At 46.7% G+C, this 17,098-nt stretch overlaps 1 protein-coding gene across 1 annotated transcript; it reads left to right on the top strand.

Moving 5' to 3' along the window:
* The first annotated feature begins 5,372 nt into the window (after positions 1 to 5,372).
* On the top strand, positions 5,373 to 6,260 carry LOC119281535 (protein DOG1-like 3). The gene has a single exon (XM_037562034.1). It carries the CDS (start codon positions 5,373 to 5,375, stop codon positions 6,258 to 6,260), a length of 888 nt encoding a protein of 295 aa, XP_037417931.1.
* The last annotated feature ends 10,838 nt before the right edge of the window (positions 6,261 to 17,098 follow it).

Here is a 17,098-nt window from a genome sequence, read left to right on the forward strand (position 1 = left end):
ACATTTACTGGAGTGTCATTAGTTGAAATGATATAAAAGCAAATGAACATGTTTAACGACAAACCTTGTAATGATGTTTAGGGAGTTTCTACAAATTTTGGTTGAAATAAATATGTTCTCTCTTTAAATGCTAATATTTTTGTTTTAATGGAGACAATGTATTCTGTATTTAAACACTCGTCTAGAAGCACCTTGCACAACTACTCCCTCCATTCCCTTATACAAGGCCACTTTGTTTTTCATGTCAAACTTTGACTTGTAATTTTTGTCAACAAAATATGGAATCTATGTCATAAAGAATACATCATTAGAAAGTTCTATGAAATGCACATCCAATGACATACTTTTTGTGACATATAACTAAAAAATGGTAAAATTAATGGTCAAAGCTAAACATAAAAATATGAAGTGGCCTAGTATAAGTGAATGGAGGGAGTATCTCATATGGAGAGGTAAATGATTACAATAATCTTAACTACGTCCGAGTACATGAGTACAATGAAATGAACATCATGGGTTGTGATGATGTAAAATGAGTGGAAAATGGCTATAAATTTGTTCCACAATCAAGTTTGGTTCAACAAAATGCTATTCTCAAACAACATTCAAAGGTATTTTTTCAACGGGTGCATTCAAACACCAATTTAATGCTTACCTTACATGTCCATTCAATACTTTAAACATGCATGAAAATAAAATACTATCTGAATGCCCCTTGTATATGCAAGATATGCGTGCAAATATGCAAAATATCCACCGAATGGAGAAGAATTCAAACACTCAAGTTGAAACCTAATTCAGATATACTTTGAAAAAGTAATTTTGATTTTTTGGTACAACTTATAAGCAAGATCAGTTTAAAGAGTAGTTAAGAGTGGTTACAAATTGCAGAAAACATCAATATGTGTTTATTTGCAAGTAATTGAATTGCTTCCAAATGTGTTTGTCTCCCTTCATCATATTGCGTCTGCAGTATCCATTATTTCGTCGGGATTGTAATTGAGGTGTTCTCCATGGTAATCTATTACTGATCTTGCAATTACCTTCATCCAGAAAATCAAGCACATAGGATCAGACCACAAGTTTCCATACACTCCTTGAAAAAAATGGGAATCAAAACATAAATTGAGAACAGTCAGATATAAAGCCAAACAGAAAGGCACACATAGACGACCACATACACATGAAAGTTCACACCTCATTGAAACTCTCCCTCTGGGAGACGAACCTTCTTCATTTCTCATCTGTTTGCGCTGGACTGAAATTACGCAGCCTCATGCATGCAACATCAATAGTTGTAACTCTCATCATTAACGACAATGATGATAATGTTTTTTAGTGAAACATTACAACTTTTTAGTGGAAATAAATATGCATCTCTTTAAACGCTTATCTAGAAGCTTCCTGCTTTATACATGCATATCCAATTTCTTGGTCTGATGTGGCACAACCATCTCATACGGAGGGTTAAATGAGTACATTGCTTGGAGTGTCACTAGTTGAGATGATAATGAAAATAAGAGGGATACCGACAATTTTCATAATGATATTTATGCAAACGTTACAAACTTTTGGTGGAAGTAAATGGTTTCTTTCTTTAAAGGCTTATCTAGAAGCATCTTCTATTGTACACAACATATCCATTTTTTGCTCCAGTTTGATACAATCATCTCGAAGAGCGTAAATGGTGCATTGATTGAAATATTGTCAATTGAGATGATATAAAAGTAACAAGACATGGCAAACAATACTTTTCTTAATGATGTTTAGCGAGCATTACAAACTTGTGATGGAGACAATGTATTATGTATGTAAACACTCATCTAGAAGCACCTTGGATTGTAGCCACTATATACTATTCCTTGGTCCGATCTCGCACAAACATCTCATATGGCAAGGTAAATGAGTATAATGATCTTTTTTCTGGGGAATAAGTACGATGGCCTAGATTGGTTGAGATGATATGAAATGACTGGCAACGATCTCCATAGTTATTTTGGGCGAACCTAACATTATTCTCAAGTAACATTCAAAAGTATATTTTTAAAGGGTGCATTCAAACATCAATTGCATTCAATATTTTGTAAACATGCATGAAAAGAAAAGCCAATTTTAATGTTACTCATGCATGCTAGATATGTAGGTCAATTTGCAAAATATCCACCGGTTGGAGAACAATCAAAACAATAAAGTTGAACCTAATTTAGATACTTTGAAGAAAGAATTTGATTCTTTTTATGCAATTTATGAGTCAACTCAATTCAAAAGAGTAGTTAAGAATAGTCACACATTTTTGCACAGCTTCAAAAACTACGCGTCGGTCTCCCTGCATTATACGGCATCAGCGATACTCCATATTTCTACGTAATTTTAGTTGAGGTAATGTTGCGCTCTTGGTAATTCAGAATGTCAAGCACGTAGGTACGTCGTCTTCCTTTCATTTGCCTTCGCATCTCTCCTTCCTGTTTTCCCGCTCTCCTCCTCACCTGCAGCTGCTCCACCACCCCTCCTCTCGGTGACTGGTCCTCCGCTCCTCGTGGCCTAGTGGTCGGTGCTCTCCTCCCTCCCACTCCTTCCCGCAGTGATGTTGTGATGATGTTACATGAAACTGATGACAAGAACCGGTCGCTGCTCGCAGCTTTGCCTCCCACAATCGAAGCACTGACTACAACGATTGCAACTCCGTCATCCAGCATTGCAACTTCGCCCCTCTCTGTGCATGGGCTCTCATCGCCTCCGGTTGCAGTTCGATGCCGGTAGTCGCTGCTATCATGCAGCTCCCATGACCGCCTGTTGCAACCTTGTTCTACTCGGTTGTAGCAAAACCAGTCGCCGGTGGTAGCATCCCCAACCACCGGCCCATCGATCGTAGCCAAAAAACTTGTTGAGCCACCGTGCACCGATGCAGCTCCGCCGTTGCCGCTCGTTGCACCACTGCACACGGTTGCAGCACCACATCCTATGATTGCAGCTTTTATGATGACAGGTTCTAGAAAATCTGCCGCCTGTCATGCCGTGCTGCTCCCTAGTTGCAGCTCGGCCAATGGTCGTTTCCAGCAATTTTGGCGGCCGGTTGTAGCTTCGACGACGGCAGGTTCCAGCATGTCAGCGCTGGGTTTGTAGCTCTATTGGTGCTAGTTCCATCAATTCTAGTGGCTGGTTACATCATTTCCGACAGCTGTTTGCAGCTCTGTTGCGGTCGGTTGCAGCGCTGGCGATGGTCGGTTCCAACATTGCTGGTGCCCCTGGTTGTAGCTCTTCTGACGGATGGTTCTAGCATTTCTGGCGCTTGGTTGCAGCTCCACGATGGTCGTTCTAGCAATAAAAATGCCGCCCCCGTCGCAGGGTCCAGTGTGTCGTCTCCAGCGTTGGAATCTCACCCGCGATGACATCCCTCTTCGCCTTCAACGGCTGCAGTGACTCGGTGCGTGCCAGCTAAGAGGAATCAGGCTCGTGTGTGCTCTATGAAGAAGACGATGGCGTGGGGGAGAAGACGACAGAGGGAAACGGGTGGTGGAGGTTCACGTGCAAAGTGATAAGGTTTGACCCCTTTCATGATAACGCACAACCGCATGATTTGTTGGTATCCAATGTAGCACGGTCAGCGCGCTGTTTTCAAACATTGTCCTTACAAAAAGTGCAATTTCAGTGCAAATTGTGTGCTAGTTTTTTTTCTTCTTAAAGGAAATGCCAATGCCAGTAATTCATTATATTTTAGAAAACTTCATTATTTTGATATTATTTTAATTTTTATTTCATTTTCATTCTACTTTAAGGGTAATACCAATGTCATCAATTCATTCGTTTTTAGATTTTTGTTTTGAAAATCACTTTTATATACTTATTCTTGCATATTTTTAAAAAGCACAATTTTATGTATATTTTGTGCAATTTTTGTTACTCTTTGCTTTAGATTTTGTTTTCCATTTTCTTTTCTTTTAAAATGGTAATACCAATGCCGGTGTAATTTCAGTGCACCGTCGTGCGCAAGTTTTTAAAGATTTTTCTTTCGTCTTAAAGGGTTTCATTGTTTTAAATATTTTAACCTTTTATATTGTTTCTTCTGAAATGGTAATTTTGTTTCATTCTTTTTGTCACAAATTCATTCTTCCGCAGAAAACTTAATATTTTTTCGATTTCATTTCAATTTTTTTAATTTTTTTTTGTAAGGGTAATACCGATGTCACTAATCCACTACTTTTCAGAAAACACTTGTTTGCGAAAAATTCACTAGCATATATTTATTTAGCCAGGTAACGAATTAGCCCAACTCAATTAGCCTGTGTGTGAGACTGAGGCCTTTACGCAATAATCCTAGACCTACGAAAGCTGTAACTTAATGTTACGTGATTTTCCTTAACCAACCAATTATGCCCCCCCCCCCCCCTGATTTCAGCGGGTGGGCCTGGGCTTTTTCTTTCCTCCAACCAAAACAGACCAAGTCAGTTTTTTCATAACTTACGTAGGAACTTTTACGTAGATGTAGCATTGCTCGGCCTTTACGTTGTTGTTTTGCATGATCGATTCACAACCATGAAATATGGCCGGCCTGCCCTGTACTCGATGGGAGCATCCAACGCGTCACGCACTGATTTTGAAGAAAATAAATTTGACTGATACAAATTCATGTAAGTCAATTCTGATAGAAAACCGACTTGCCCAAATAATATTTTCAGGCGACTTTTTTTGACAAGTTATTTTCAGGCGACTTGTCCCTAGCTAGTCCCAAACTTTCCTGCAGCCGCGGGGAGCTCTTCCGTTACTGGTCTGTTTCGCAACCACCCAGCCGATAAGGATCCATCCATGCACGCCACATCACAAGCTAGCATCTTCTAACAGGCGCACAAAAATTACTTCGCGCCCTAAAATTTGTGTTTTTCGTGTGCTGGATAGCCCTAGCAAAAGCTACAAAATAGTGCACGCTTAAAAAAGATTTGGGCACGCGCTAAAAAGCCCTATCAAAAGCTGCAAATTTGGGGCGTCAGATTACGCGCGCTTCATAATTTACACTGCGTGTTTTTCTAGACACGCGTTTTAAAGTATCTGCTAAATAAATGTTGGGTCCGGCGAGCTAAAATGCTACAGTGGCACGCGCGAAACTTTTGTTCGCGCCTGGATGTTCTAACTCTCCTCATTACCGTCAAGAGAGAGCCATCACCACACCTGGTTCAACTCCTGCCTAGTACTCCAAGAAATAAACAAGCCACAAGAATCATACTAGTAGAATCTAGAGATTCAGAGCATAGGAGAAGACAAAACTGGTGCGAGGAGCAGGGCGTGTACATAGGAGGAGTCACACTGGCGTAGGCTAGCCTTGCTTACTCACAAGTCAGTCCCGTCACTCCCTGTCGCGCGCGAGAGACCAGATCGCCATGGACATGGCACGCTACGTTGCGTTCCACCAGCAGTGGATCGCGGGCCAGCAGGCGGGCCTCGGTGAGCTCGCGGAGGCGGCAGCCAATGCCGCCGCCGGGCGCGCCACGGACGCGGAGCTGAAGACCGTGGTGGAGAGGTGCATGCGCGGGTACCAGGAGTACGCCGCCAGCCGGCGTGCCATGGCGCGCGAGAACGGCGCGGCCTTCGTCGCCCCGCCGTGGTGCACGGCGTTTGAGAACTCCGTGCTCTGGCTCGGGGGCTGCCGGCCGTCGCTGGCCATCCGGCTTCTCTACTCCATCTCCGGCGAAGGCTTGGAGGAGGACATCGAGGAGTTCGTCAGCGGCCGCGGCCGCGGACTCGCAGAGGAGATGGGCCTCATCGGGATCACGGCCACGCAGCTGCAGCAGATCAACGACCTCCACCGCTGCACGCTGCGCGACGAGGGTTACCTGACGGAGCGCCTCGCGAGTCTGCAGGAGAACATCGCCGACCGGCCGCTGCTTCCGATCGTCCGGGAGCACGCCGTGGCGGCGACAGCAGTAGTCGGCCAGGACCGGAGCGTTAAGCGCGACGACATTCCCGGACGGCTTGCGGCAGCAGAATCGTCAGGAGGACTCGCCGCCGAGGTGGACGCAGCGATGGAGAGCTACTCGGCCGGGCTGGCCAGGCTCCTGGAGGAGGCGGACGAGCTGCGCATGTCGACGGCCAGGGCGCTGGCCACGGAGATCCTGACGCCGCGGCAGGCGGTGGAGATGCTGATGGCGGCCAAGCAGCTGCACCTGGCGGTGCGCGACTGGAGCCGCCGGAAGGAGGAGGGCGCCCAGAACGCGCGTCTGCCGCGCGCAGCCGCAGCGACGACCGCCCCCTCCGGCTCAAACCCATGACAGGCTCGCCATTCCTCAACTAGCTTGCTTTGCCGCTCCAACTTAAGTGTACACAGTCTGAATAATCAGTCTATTCTGGCTTCCTAGATATTATTAGTATCGTTGTTTCTCTGCCATTATATAACCTGCCTGCACAAACTGCATGCTTGTGTTCTAAGTTGAAGTTGCTCCTACTCCTGTCCAATATATACATATATCCGTAACTAGTTTCTCGTGTACTTGCATTGAGCGCTCTCTAGTGTGATCCGTTCTAGTTTATTCATAATTCCTTGGAATCCTCAAGAGCGGAGGAAATGGGGCGGACGGGGACTGCGAGACGAGAGGAGCTGTTGGTTTATCGCCTTCCGTTTCCCGTCGCTTTCGGCCCGGCGCCGCGCACGGCGCACCGGTGGCACGACGCGATCTGGGGGGCGCCAGGTCCGCATGGCCCGTTGTCGTTCTCGTCGCGCGTAATTTGGTTTAGTCGCCTACTGCTACTGCGTGGCCGCCGCATGGGCGATGGCGCCGCGCGTGCTTGCGCATGCGGGACGCGTGGGCCGTGGAGCATGCAATCTGCTCGGCGGGGGCGGGCACTGGTCGCGGCGTGCTTCCCGCTGACGGACCGCCGAGGAGTGTCAGCCTATCTGATAGACTATCTAGTCTAGCTGCTGGGAACAGGGCGGCGCCGGTAGACTTTTGAGATGGGCGACCACCGTTTGATGCCGTTGGTGGTCGCCGTTGCGGTTGTTACGCATACCTCGCCGCCCCGCTCTGTCGAGTCGCCTCATTGTAGTCTTAGGCCATTTCTGACTGATCCCCGATAAAGCCGTGAGGATAAATTTGGTTCAGTTTGTCTAATTCACATCTATATTTTTTAAGGATGTCACATCTAAACTCCAACAAATATATAATGCAGCAATAAGAAATAAAAAAAAGAAAACATTAACGCCCACATCTGTGGGCGTTACCCAACTCGCTCATACGCCTCGATCGTTGTTCAATGCTTTTTGCACGAATCTTGGCACGAAAATCTTGATTTTGTGTGCCACGTATGACGAGGCTGGTGTGCGGGCGTTGAAGAATTTACCCACACGCTCGCACCATGATGTTTGCCAGCTACGCTGTGTGGGCGAACTAGTTTCTGCCCACACAGCTAGCCACCTAGTTCATGCGCGTGTGGGCGAACTACTTTTCGCACACGACACTCCTACGTTGTGGATGGCAACTGCAGTTAGACGAACGTGGCAACTAGGCAAACACACATGGCAACTATGATTTTTTGCTAGAGGCAACTGCAGTTGCGCGTACGTGGCAACCAGATAAACACACATGGCAACTATGGTTGGACCACACATGGTAACTAGGTAAACACACGTGGCAACTACTGTTTGACCATATGTGACAAGTAGTCAATCACACACGGCAATTATGGTTGGACCACACGTGACAACTAGGTAAACACACATGGCAACTACTGTTTGACCATATGTGGCAAGTAGTTAATTACACGCGGCAACTACGGTTTGATTACACGCGGCAACTATCATAAAATTAGACATGGCAACTATAGTTAACCAAAACAGATAGAGTTGCCATGTTTTTACAACTACACTTGCCATCCCGGATAACTACATCTGCCAACCAGGATGGCAACTAAATTGTCATCCCGCGGTGTACCTAACTAGTTGCGCCAGGACGTGTGGGCATTTTTGCTTCGTGCCACACGCGCGGGGTGAAGATGAGTAGTACTTCTTGGCGTGTGGCACGAAGTAGCCGCGCCCACACGTGTGGGCACTTTTAATGTCCGCTCGCACACAGCCCGTGTGGGCTGCCTCCTGCTCACACCACACATGGTGTGTGGGCGCATGTCGTATATACCACACGTGTGGCAGTTATCGGCGTCCAAAAAAACTAGGATAAAAAAATAGACCACAAACAAAGTGGAAATCAGTTTAGATGTGACATAATTGTTGGGGAATGTAGTAATTTCAAAAAATTTCCCACGTACACGCAAGATCATGGTGATGGCATAGCAACGAGAGGGGAGAGTGTTGTCCACGTACCCTCGTAGACCGTAAGCGGAAGCGTTATGACAACACGGTTGATGTAGTCGTACGTCTTCACGATCCGACCGATCCAAGTACCGAACGTACGGCACCTCCGAGTTCAGCACATGTTCAGCTCGATGACGATCCCCGGGCTCTGATCCAGCAAAGCTTCGGGGATGAGTTCCGTCAGCACGACGTCGTGGTGACGATGATGATGCTCTACCGGCGCAGGGCTTCGCCTAAACTCCACGACGATATGACCGAGGTGGAATATGGTGGAAGGGGGCACCGCACACGGCTAAGGAACGATCCGTAGATCAACTTGTGTGTCTATGGGGTGCCCCCCGCCCCCGTATATAAAGGAGCCAGGGGAGGAGGCGGCCGGCCAAGGAGGGCGCGCCAAAGGGGGGAGTCCTACTCCTACCGGGAGTAGGACTCCCTTCTTTCCTAGTTGGAATAGGAGAAGGGGGGAAAGAGGAGGAAGAGGGGAAGGAAAGGGGGGGCGCCGCCCCCCTTCCCTTGTCCTATTCGGACTAGGAAGGGGAGGGGCGCGCGGCCCCCTCCTGTCTCCTTCCCTGTTCTCCCTCGAGGCCCATGTAGACCCAATAACCCCCCGGGGGGTTCCGGTAACCTCCCGGTACTCCGGTAAAATGCCAATTTCACCCGGAACGATTCCGATGTCCAAATATAGGCTTCCAATATATCGATCTTTATGTCTCGACCATTTCGAGACTCCTCGTTATGTCCGTGATCACATCCGGGACTCTGAACAAACTTCGGTACATCAAAACTTATAAACTCATAATAAAACTGTCATCGTAACGTTAAGCGTGCAGACCCTACGGGTTCGAGAACTATGTAGACATGACCTAGAACTATTCTCGGTCAATAACCAATAGCGGAACCTGGATGCCCATATTGGTTCCTACATATTCTACGAAGATCTTTATCGGTCAAACCGCATAACAACATATGTTGTTCCCTTTGTCATCGGTATGTTACTTGCCCGAGATTTGATCGTTGGTATCCAATACCTAGTTCAATCTCGTTACCGGCAAGTCTCTTTACTCGTTCCGTAATGCATCATCCCGTAACCAACTCATTTGGTCACATTGCTTGCAAGGCTTATAATGATGTGCATTACCGAGAGGGCCCAGAGATACCTCTCCGACAATCGGAGTGACAAAACCTAATCTCGAAATACGCCAACTCAACATGTACCTTCGGAGACACCTGTAGTACTCCTTTATAATCACCCGTACTCCTTTATAATCACCCAGTTACGTTGTGACGTTTGGTAGTACCCAAAGTGTTCCTCCGGTAAACGGGAGTTGCATAATTCTCATAGTTACAGGAACATGTATAAGTCATGAAGAAAGCAATAGCAGTATACTAAATGATCAAGTGCTAGGCTAACGGAATGGGTCATGTCAATCACATCATTCTTCTAATGATGTGATCTCATTAATCAAATGACAACACATGTCTATGGTTAGGAAACATAACCATCTTTGATTAATGAGCTAGTCAAGTAGAGGCATACTAGTGACTATATGTTTGTCTATGTATTCACACATGTATCATGTTTCCGGTTAATACAATTCTAGCATGAATAATAAACATTTATCATGATATGAGGAAATAAATAATAACTTTATTATTGCCTCTAGGGCATATTTCCTTCAATAACTATGTCACATCTAGATGTGTCCTAGACACACCCAATTTGGTTATCCTCCATTAAGGCACATCTAGCTAATCCTCAAAACTGTTACTGAAGGAAAAATGACGTGGATAATTGTCACATGTGTGGCATACTAGCCATCCGTCCACACACCGTGTGTGGCGCGAGCAGGAGGCAGCCCACATAGGTTGTATGTGAGTGAACATTAAAATTGCCCACACGTGTGGGCAGCTACTTCGTGGCACACGCCCAACAAAGTACTACTCATCTCCACCCCGTGCGTGTGGCACAAAGTAAAAATGTCCACACATCCTGGCGCAGCACGTTAGGTACTCCCGCGGGATGACGATTTAGTTGCCATCTGGGATGGCAGATGCAGTTATCCGGGGATGACAAATGTAGTTGTAAAAGCATGGCAACTCTATCTGTTTTAGCTAACTATAATTGCCATGTCTAATTTATGGTAGTTGCCGTGTGTAATCAAATCGTAGTTGCCGTGTGTGATTAACTACTTGCCACATATGGTCAACAGTAGTTGGCATGTGTGTTTACCTAGTTGCCACGTGTGGTCCAACCATAGTTGCCATGTATGGTTAATCACAGTTGCCATGTGTGTTTATCTGGTTGCCACGTACACGCAACTGCAGTTGTCGTCTTGCAACAAATTATAATTGCCATGTGTGTTTACCTAGTTACCACGTACGTGTACTCCATTTGCCATCCAACAACGTACGGGCGTCGTGTGGGCGAAATCAGTTCGCCCACACGCGTGTGGACTAGGTTTTAGCTGTGTCGGCAGAAACTAGTTCGCCCACACAGCGCAGCTGCCAAACCACGTGTTGCGGGCGTGTGGACGAACTCTCCAACACCCACACACCAGCCCCGCCCTACGTGGCATGCGATATTTGCCTCAATGTGTCAAGATTCGTGCGAACTCGACTGGACGGTCCTCCATGCATGTGGGCGAGTTGCAAAACTGCCACACGTGTGGGCGTTAGTCTATCCGAGGAAAAATTATCCTCTACCTCCCAACATCCCCTTTAATCTTTCTACAAAAATGCTCATTCCTGTCGCGACCGAGTAAAATTGTCGCCTCTTTTCCTCCCATCCTCCTTCCCGCCACCGCTGCCACCATGCCCCCCTCCACCACCGATGACCCTCCCTCCTGCCGGAATGGATAGGTCAGTCCCTTCGCACACCTCGCCGGCCACCGCTGCCAGCTTGTCACCGCCGAAAACCACCCATGCACCACCGCCTACGCCGAAGTGAACTTTGGGGATGACAAAGAACCATCGGGTCCAAGCTCCTCCTCCAACCGTGGCAATGGCCTCCGGGTTGGCAACCGCCTCTCTGGCCACGGCTCGCCGCCCTCCCACCGCTCCTCCCGTGCCAAAGCTCAAAAGCCGACGGCAGCAGCGAAGAACCTCGTTGAGGCGGTGCTGAAGAAGAAGAGGAAGAAGAAGACCGCGATGGCACCTCGTCCAAGGCCGGCTCCTCGTGTAGCCACTCTGGCGCCCCCTAAGGCCACGACTCCAGCGCAGGTGGCGGCCAAAGATGGCCAAAGCCGGCAACAAGGGTCGCGGCCGCCAAGTGTTTGACGAAATGCCTACAAGGTAAAAACTAAAATGCCAACATTTCGGCCGATCGTTGATGTAGTTTTGTTGTTTGTAGCCGACGGTCATGTAGTTTCTTTGTTTCATTGTCGTAGTGCAGAGATGAACATTGCCAAGTTCTTAGCGTCTTTGGAGTCCTTGGCCGCCATTGGACTTGATGAGATCAACTACGACTCCATTTGGCATCATTCGGAGGCGCCCCAAGACATGGAGCAAGAGATGGCCAAGGAGGAGGAGGAGGAGGAGGACGAGAAAGAAGAGGTTGTGGAGGTGACACTACTAGGGAAAACCCTAGTAGTAGCGCGGGTTTTGAGGCTAGCAGCAGCTCGGGTGGCCGTGCTACTAATAAGGCGCTATAGCTAACTTATAGTAGTAGCGCGGTCCGTACCGCGCTACTACTGTTGATGATATCAGCAGCGCTTTTTATGAACGCGCTACTATTACTTAGCTGTAGCAATTTCACAGTCCCTCACTACTGCTATATCTTTCATCATTTTCCCCCGTAGCCCTTTCCCTTTCAGTTTCCATTTCAGATACTAGATACTAGGTACTGCTAGTAGATATCAAATTCATAAACCATTACTGGGTAGTACTCCCTTCGTTCCAAATTACTCGTCGTGGTTTTAGTTCAAACCACGACGAGTAATTTGGAACGAAGGGAGTACTAGATAACAATTTCATGCATAGTCAACATGCATTCTCAAGCAGTACAAGGTCATATCAACGGCGATCATCATATGTAGTTCTAGATGATATCGACGACGATCATCATATGTAGTTCTAGATGATATAGCCACACACACGATGATATAGCCACACACACACATATGTAGTTCTAGATGATATCGAAGACAATCATCATCCTCAAGCCTGGGCGGTTGGTGTTCCTGATAGTAATTAGGATGGCCTGTCCAACACGAAGATTCTTACCATCGAGGAATTTCTTCCACCCAACCAAGTTTAAGTGTGTGCGACCGTCTGTGTCCACGCGGTAAGTACAGGTTGTGACGGAGCCCCTTGCAGTAAGGCGTAGTCCAGCTGAGCCTTCTTCATCAGGCTCGATACCATAACTCACAGATATGCTCTTTGCCAATTTTTGAATAATAAAAACATATCAATTAATAAATAGCATCGCAAATAAGTACATATGGATTATCTACACTATTAATAGTTTCCTTAGATTCTACACTAATAAGCATGTGATCGAACTCTACACTAAAACATATCATCGACTAGATTCGACACAACATAACATATCATTGGACTGTACACTAAGTATTTCATCGGATAATTTGCATTTGTAAGTATAACATACCATATCATGTCGATCAACCATGGTATTTGTCAGGCGGGTCACAAATGGCACCCCGACAAAGTCAGCACGTGGCGGAATTATGTCCCACAGGTTGGACACCTCCTCCTTGCTCAGCCTTGTTCTTTGAGCTACGATGGCTTCATGAAGTGGGTCCTCATCATCTTCATCGAGTGGGTCCTCATTATCTTCATCATCTTCATCATCTTCATCATCTTCATCATCTTCCACCAGGTTGAGATAAATGACAGCCAGCTTGGGTCTTTCTGCTCTAAAGGAGAAGCTGATCAACTCACCACCAGTAAGACGCATGCGAGCGACGAAACGGGCCCATCCATCTCCTTCAATCTGCGACATATTGCGTCCTTTCTCGACCTCCATAGTGTACGGCCCCCCAGGAGCCTCAAATGTCACATTATCTCCTGTCAGCTTGTTGAATTTCAACCTCACATTGCATGGGACGATCTGTGTAAAATAAGCAAAATGACACAAGACAATAATGCCAACACTAAAAATAAAATAGTTATTACATTTCATCTAATTTCTTACCGCCGCATGACGAAAATTCGGCTGGAAGTAGATGCCGAACAGCTTGCCAGTTGCAAGGCTGCTAGCGCACCTTGACTTGCACAGTCGACATAGTGGTGGTGGTGGTGGCACCATTTTTCCTAAAGCAATATGAGCAAAGTATTAACGATCCACTTCATAGGAAAGAAAAATAGTAGCATGTGATATTTTTGGTTCTTCCGCGAGAAGCAATTTGATGGACAATTATAATCCTAAGATCTAGTAACATATTAGATGACAAGGTACCACCTACATTTTGCCAAAAAGTAACTTATTAAAAAAACAAAAGCAACTACATACCTATCCATGTACAGAAAAAATAATAATAAAATGGTGCATACTAAATCAACTAAATGAACTAGCCCACTAAATCAAAATGTTCTAAATCAACTAAATGAACTAGCCTACTAAATCAACTAAATCAAAATGTTCTAAATCAACTAAATCAACTAGCCTACAAAATCAACAAAATCAAAATGTTCTAAATCAACTAAATCAACTAGCCTACTAAATCAACTAAATCATATCAACTAAATCAAAATGTTGCATATGAACTAGCCTACTAAATCAAAATGTAGCAGGCAGGAGGGAGAAGGAGGGGCGACTCGAGGAGGGAGAAGAGAGTAGGACGGAGGAGGAAGGCGGAGCGAGGAGGGGCCGGCCGGCGGCCAGTGGAGGGAGGACGGAGGAGGAAGGCGGAGCGAGGAGGGGCCGGCCAGCGGTGAGTGGAGAGGGAGGACGGAGGAGGAGGCCGGTACCGAGTCCAGCAAGGAGGAGGAGGTGACGACGGCGCAGCGGGAGGAGGGGCGATGGGGGAGGACCGGCGCGGGGGATTGAGAGGGGATCCAGTGAGTGTGTGACTGTGAGTGGATCAGATAGAGGAGATGGAGGGTGGGAGATGGAATGGCTTAGCAGTAGCGCGCTATAGAGAAAGACGCTACTGCTAAACTACCTAGCAGCATCGCCTTTCACAAAGAAGCGCTACTGCTATGTGTCAGCATGTAAAAATAGACTTAGTTCATGTATCAAAAATACATTGATCATCAACGATCTTTTTGTGTACAATCTGATTTGTCAATATGAGTCCTCACCGGTTTAGGAACCGGTGAAGACTCATATTGCAGCCACAAATTCTACACATAGAGTTCAATGAAGACCAAGTGCTTGTCAAAGTTTGAGAAGTAACATATTTAAGGTGGTAGAAACTCTCTTCACGGAGCGAGGTGGGACTAAATTTTTGTAGTAAACTTAGCAGTAGCGCTTATTGGCGAAATGCGCTGCTACTATGCTACGTAGCAGTAGCGCTTGTCGTTATAATGCGTTGCTGCTATAACTAGCCTTGCGGCGGCCTCGTGGGAATTATAGCAGTAGAGCGTCTTTGAGCGGGCGCGCTACTGCTATATTTATTTCAGCAGCGAGTTATGCTTGAGCTCGCTACTGCTAATTAGCAGCAGCGCCTTATTTTAAAGCGCGCTGCTAATAAGATTCTATGTATAGGTTTTTCCCTAGTAGTGTGACCGAAGAAAGCATGTGAGCATCAAGGTCACGCACCGCCAACTACAACCAAAAAGAGGATATTGCTCTTGGTGCGCAATCTCCATGGATGCAACGACTGGAACGGATCAAACAAAGATTATGTTTTGGGAGAGAATTACCGAGCACTACAAAAACTCCGTGGACGTGCGATCAAGCCGTACGCAAGGTTCTCTTGGGCATCGTTGGAGATCCATTCATGACCAATGGAACCGATGGTCCAGTTGCATTAACCAAGTGAATAATGCACCATCGAGTGGTGTGCAAGAGGCGGAGTATGGCCCCTACATCCAAGAACTATTTCAAGCATAGAAACACCAAGTTCGGCCACAAGACCTTCATGTTGCATCATTGCTACAAAGAGCTATGCAAGAACGAGAAGTGGATCTAAAGAATCGCGGAGACCACTCCAAAGAGATCAAGGTTGAGCATATCCGTTGAGGAGGACAACGAGGTTGACGAAGATGCCAATAATAGACCGGAAGAAAACAAGATTGGAAAAGAAAGAAAGAAGAGAAATGAATTCGGTGGCACTTACAAAGAAGAACTTGGGGCAATGGTCGAGACCAAGAAGGTGTTGGTGGATGAACGCAAAGAAGAGAAAAGGGCGAGGTGTAATGAGCTCAAGGTGTTGGAGGATGATAAATGGAAGGCCAAGTTGGCGCCAAAAAGAGAAAGTTGAAGGCGGAGGGGCGGAGGCTTGCACTTGAGGAGATGATTCATGATGCCAAGAGAGTCGAAGAATGTGCTATCATGTTCATGAATCCAAACACAATGGATGAAACCTCAAGGAGGTATTGGGAGCTCATTCGTGGAGAGATCTTCGAAGCCTCTTTTCGGAATGTTGGAGGTGGCCGAGATGGTGGAGGCGTTGTTGGTGGTGGCCGAGGGGATGGTGGTGGCGAGGGGTGGGGGGTTGATGGTGGTAGCCGAGGGGGTGGCGGTGGTGATGGTGGCCGAGGGGATGGTGGAGTTGATTTCTTCGACAAGGACCTCGTTTGAGTGGTGGTGGTCGAGGTGGTGGTGGTGCATGCCATTGGTTGGCTCGATCCATAACATATACATGTTATGTTTGTGGTGATTTTGGATCAAACATTATGTTTGAAGTGATGGCTTTTGAGTGGACTTTGCATGTTTTTATTTGAAATTCATGATGATGAAACTATATGATATGTTGGTTATGTTATTCCTGTTTCAATTTTAATATTCTCATGATATATATTGTGTAGTGTTTGAAGTTGATGCGGCTAAGACACCAAATACACACAATTTTGTTTTTTACTCCACTAACTATAGGGGGTTTGCTAGGTGTGGCCATCGTTAGTGGAGTAAAAATTTACTCCACTAATTTTACTCCACGGGGTCCCCCCTTAATTTTTAGGGGATCGGTTAGAAATGGCCTTATCACCGCTCCAGCAATCCCTCTAATCTCTCCAGGCAGCAATTTTTCACCTGTGAGCCGGCACGCCCATTCGAACTACTCACCTCCGGTCCCCTCCATCTTTGAGGTTGTTGTCGCATTGACGACAACTTTAGGTACCTTCTGGCTAAGGCCTCGCCGACATTTGTGGCCTTGCTGGCGCTCGCTCAGCACCGCGTCTTCGCCCATTTCGAGTGCTCGTCTAGATTAGTAACTGTTGTTTGTTTCAATGACTGGATCAGTTTTGAGTGGCACATTTTTTTTTTCTGAGTCACTTTTCTAGAGCCAAAGATCATAGTTCTTGAACGAGCACTCGAAAAGATTCTTGTGGGTAGCCCAGAGACTGTGATAGGAATGCCACGACGAGTGAGAGCGAGGTGCGGGGTCGTCGGCGAAGCCGAACCAGCAGCTAGCTGGAGCCAGCGATGACGCGCCACAGGCGTTGCATGTGGAACAGAATCAGAGGTGAGGGGAGGTTGATGGTGACAAAGATCATGGCGGGTATAGAGGGATGGTTGGCGATGGCTGCAGTGAGAGTAGGGCGGACCGAGAGGCATGTGCGGCGACGTCGATGGCCGCGGGTGGCGGTAACAGAAGGTTGGGAGAACGTGAGGAGGAGGAGAAGAGTAAAAATCGTTTAGGTCGCGTTCGGGGAAGAAGAACAGTATGGCCAATGACAGAG

This window comes from Triticum dicoccoides, chromosome 3B, assembly GCF_002162155.2.
Source record: "Triticum dicoccoides isolate Atlit2015 ecotype Zavitan chromosome 3B, WEW_v2.0, whole genome shotgun sequence".
Lineage (NCBI taxonomy): Eukaryota > Viridiplantae > Streptophyta > Magnoliopsida > Poales > Poaceae > Triticum > Triticum dicoccoides.

What these genes read in the sequence shown, in the direction of transcription:
- LOC119281535 (XM_037562034.1), top strand. Translation starts at nt 5,373, where the DNA reads ATGGACATGGCACGCTACGTTGCGTTCCACCAGCAGTGGATCGCGGGC.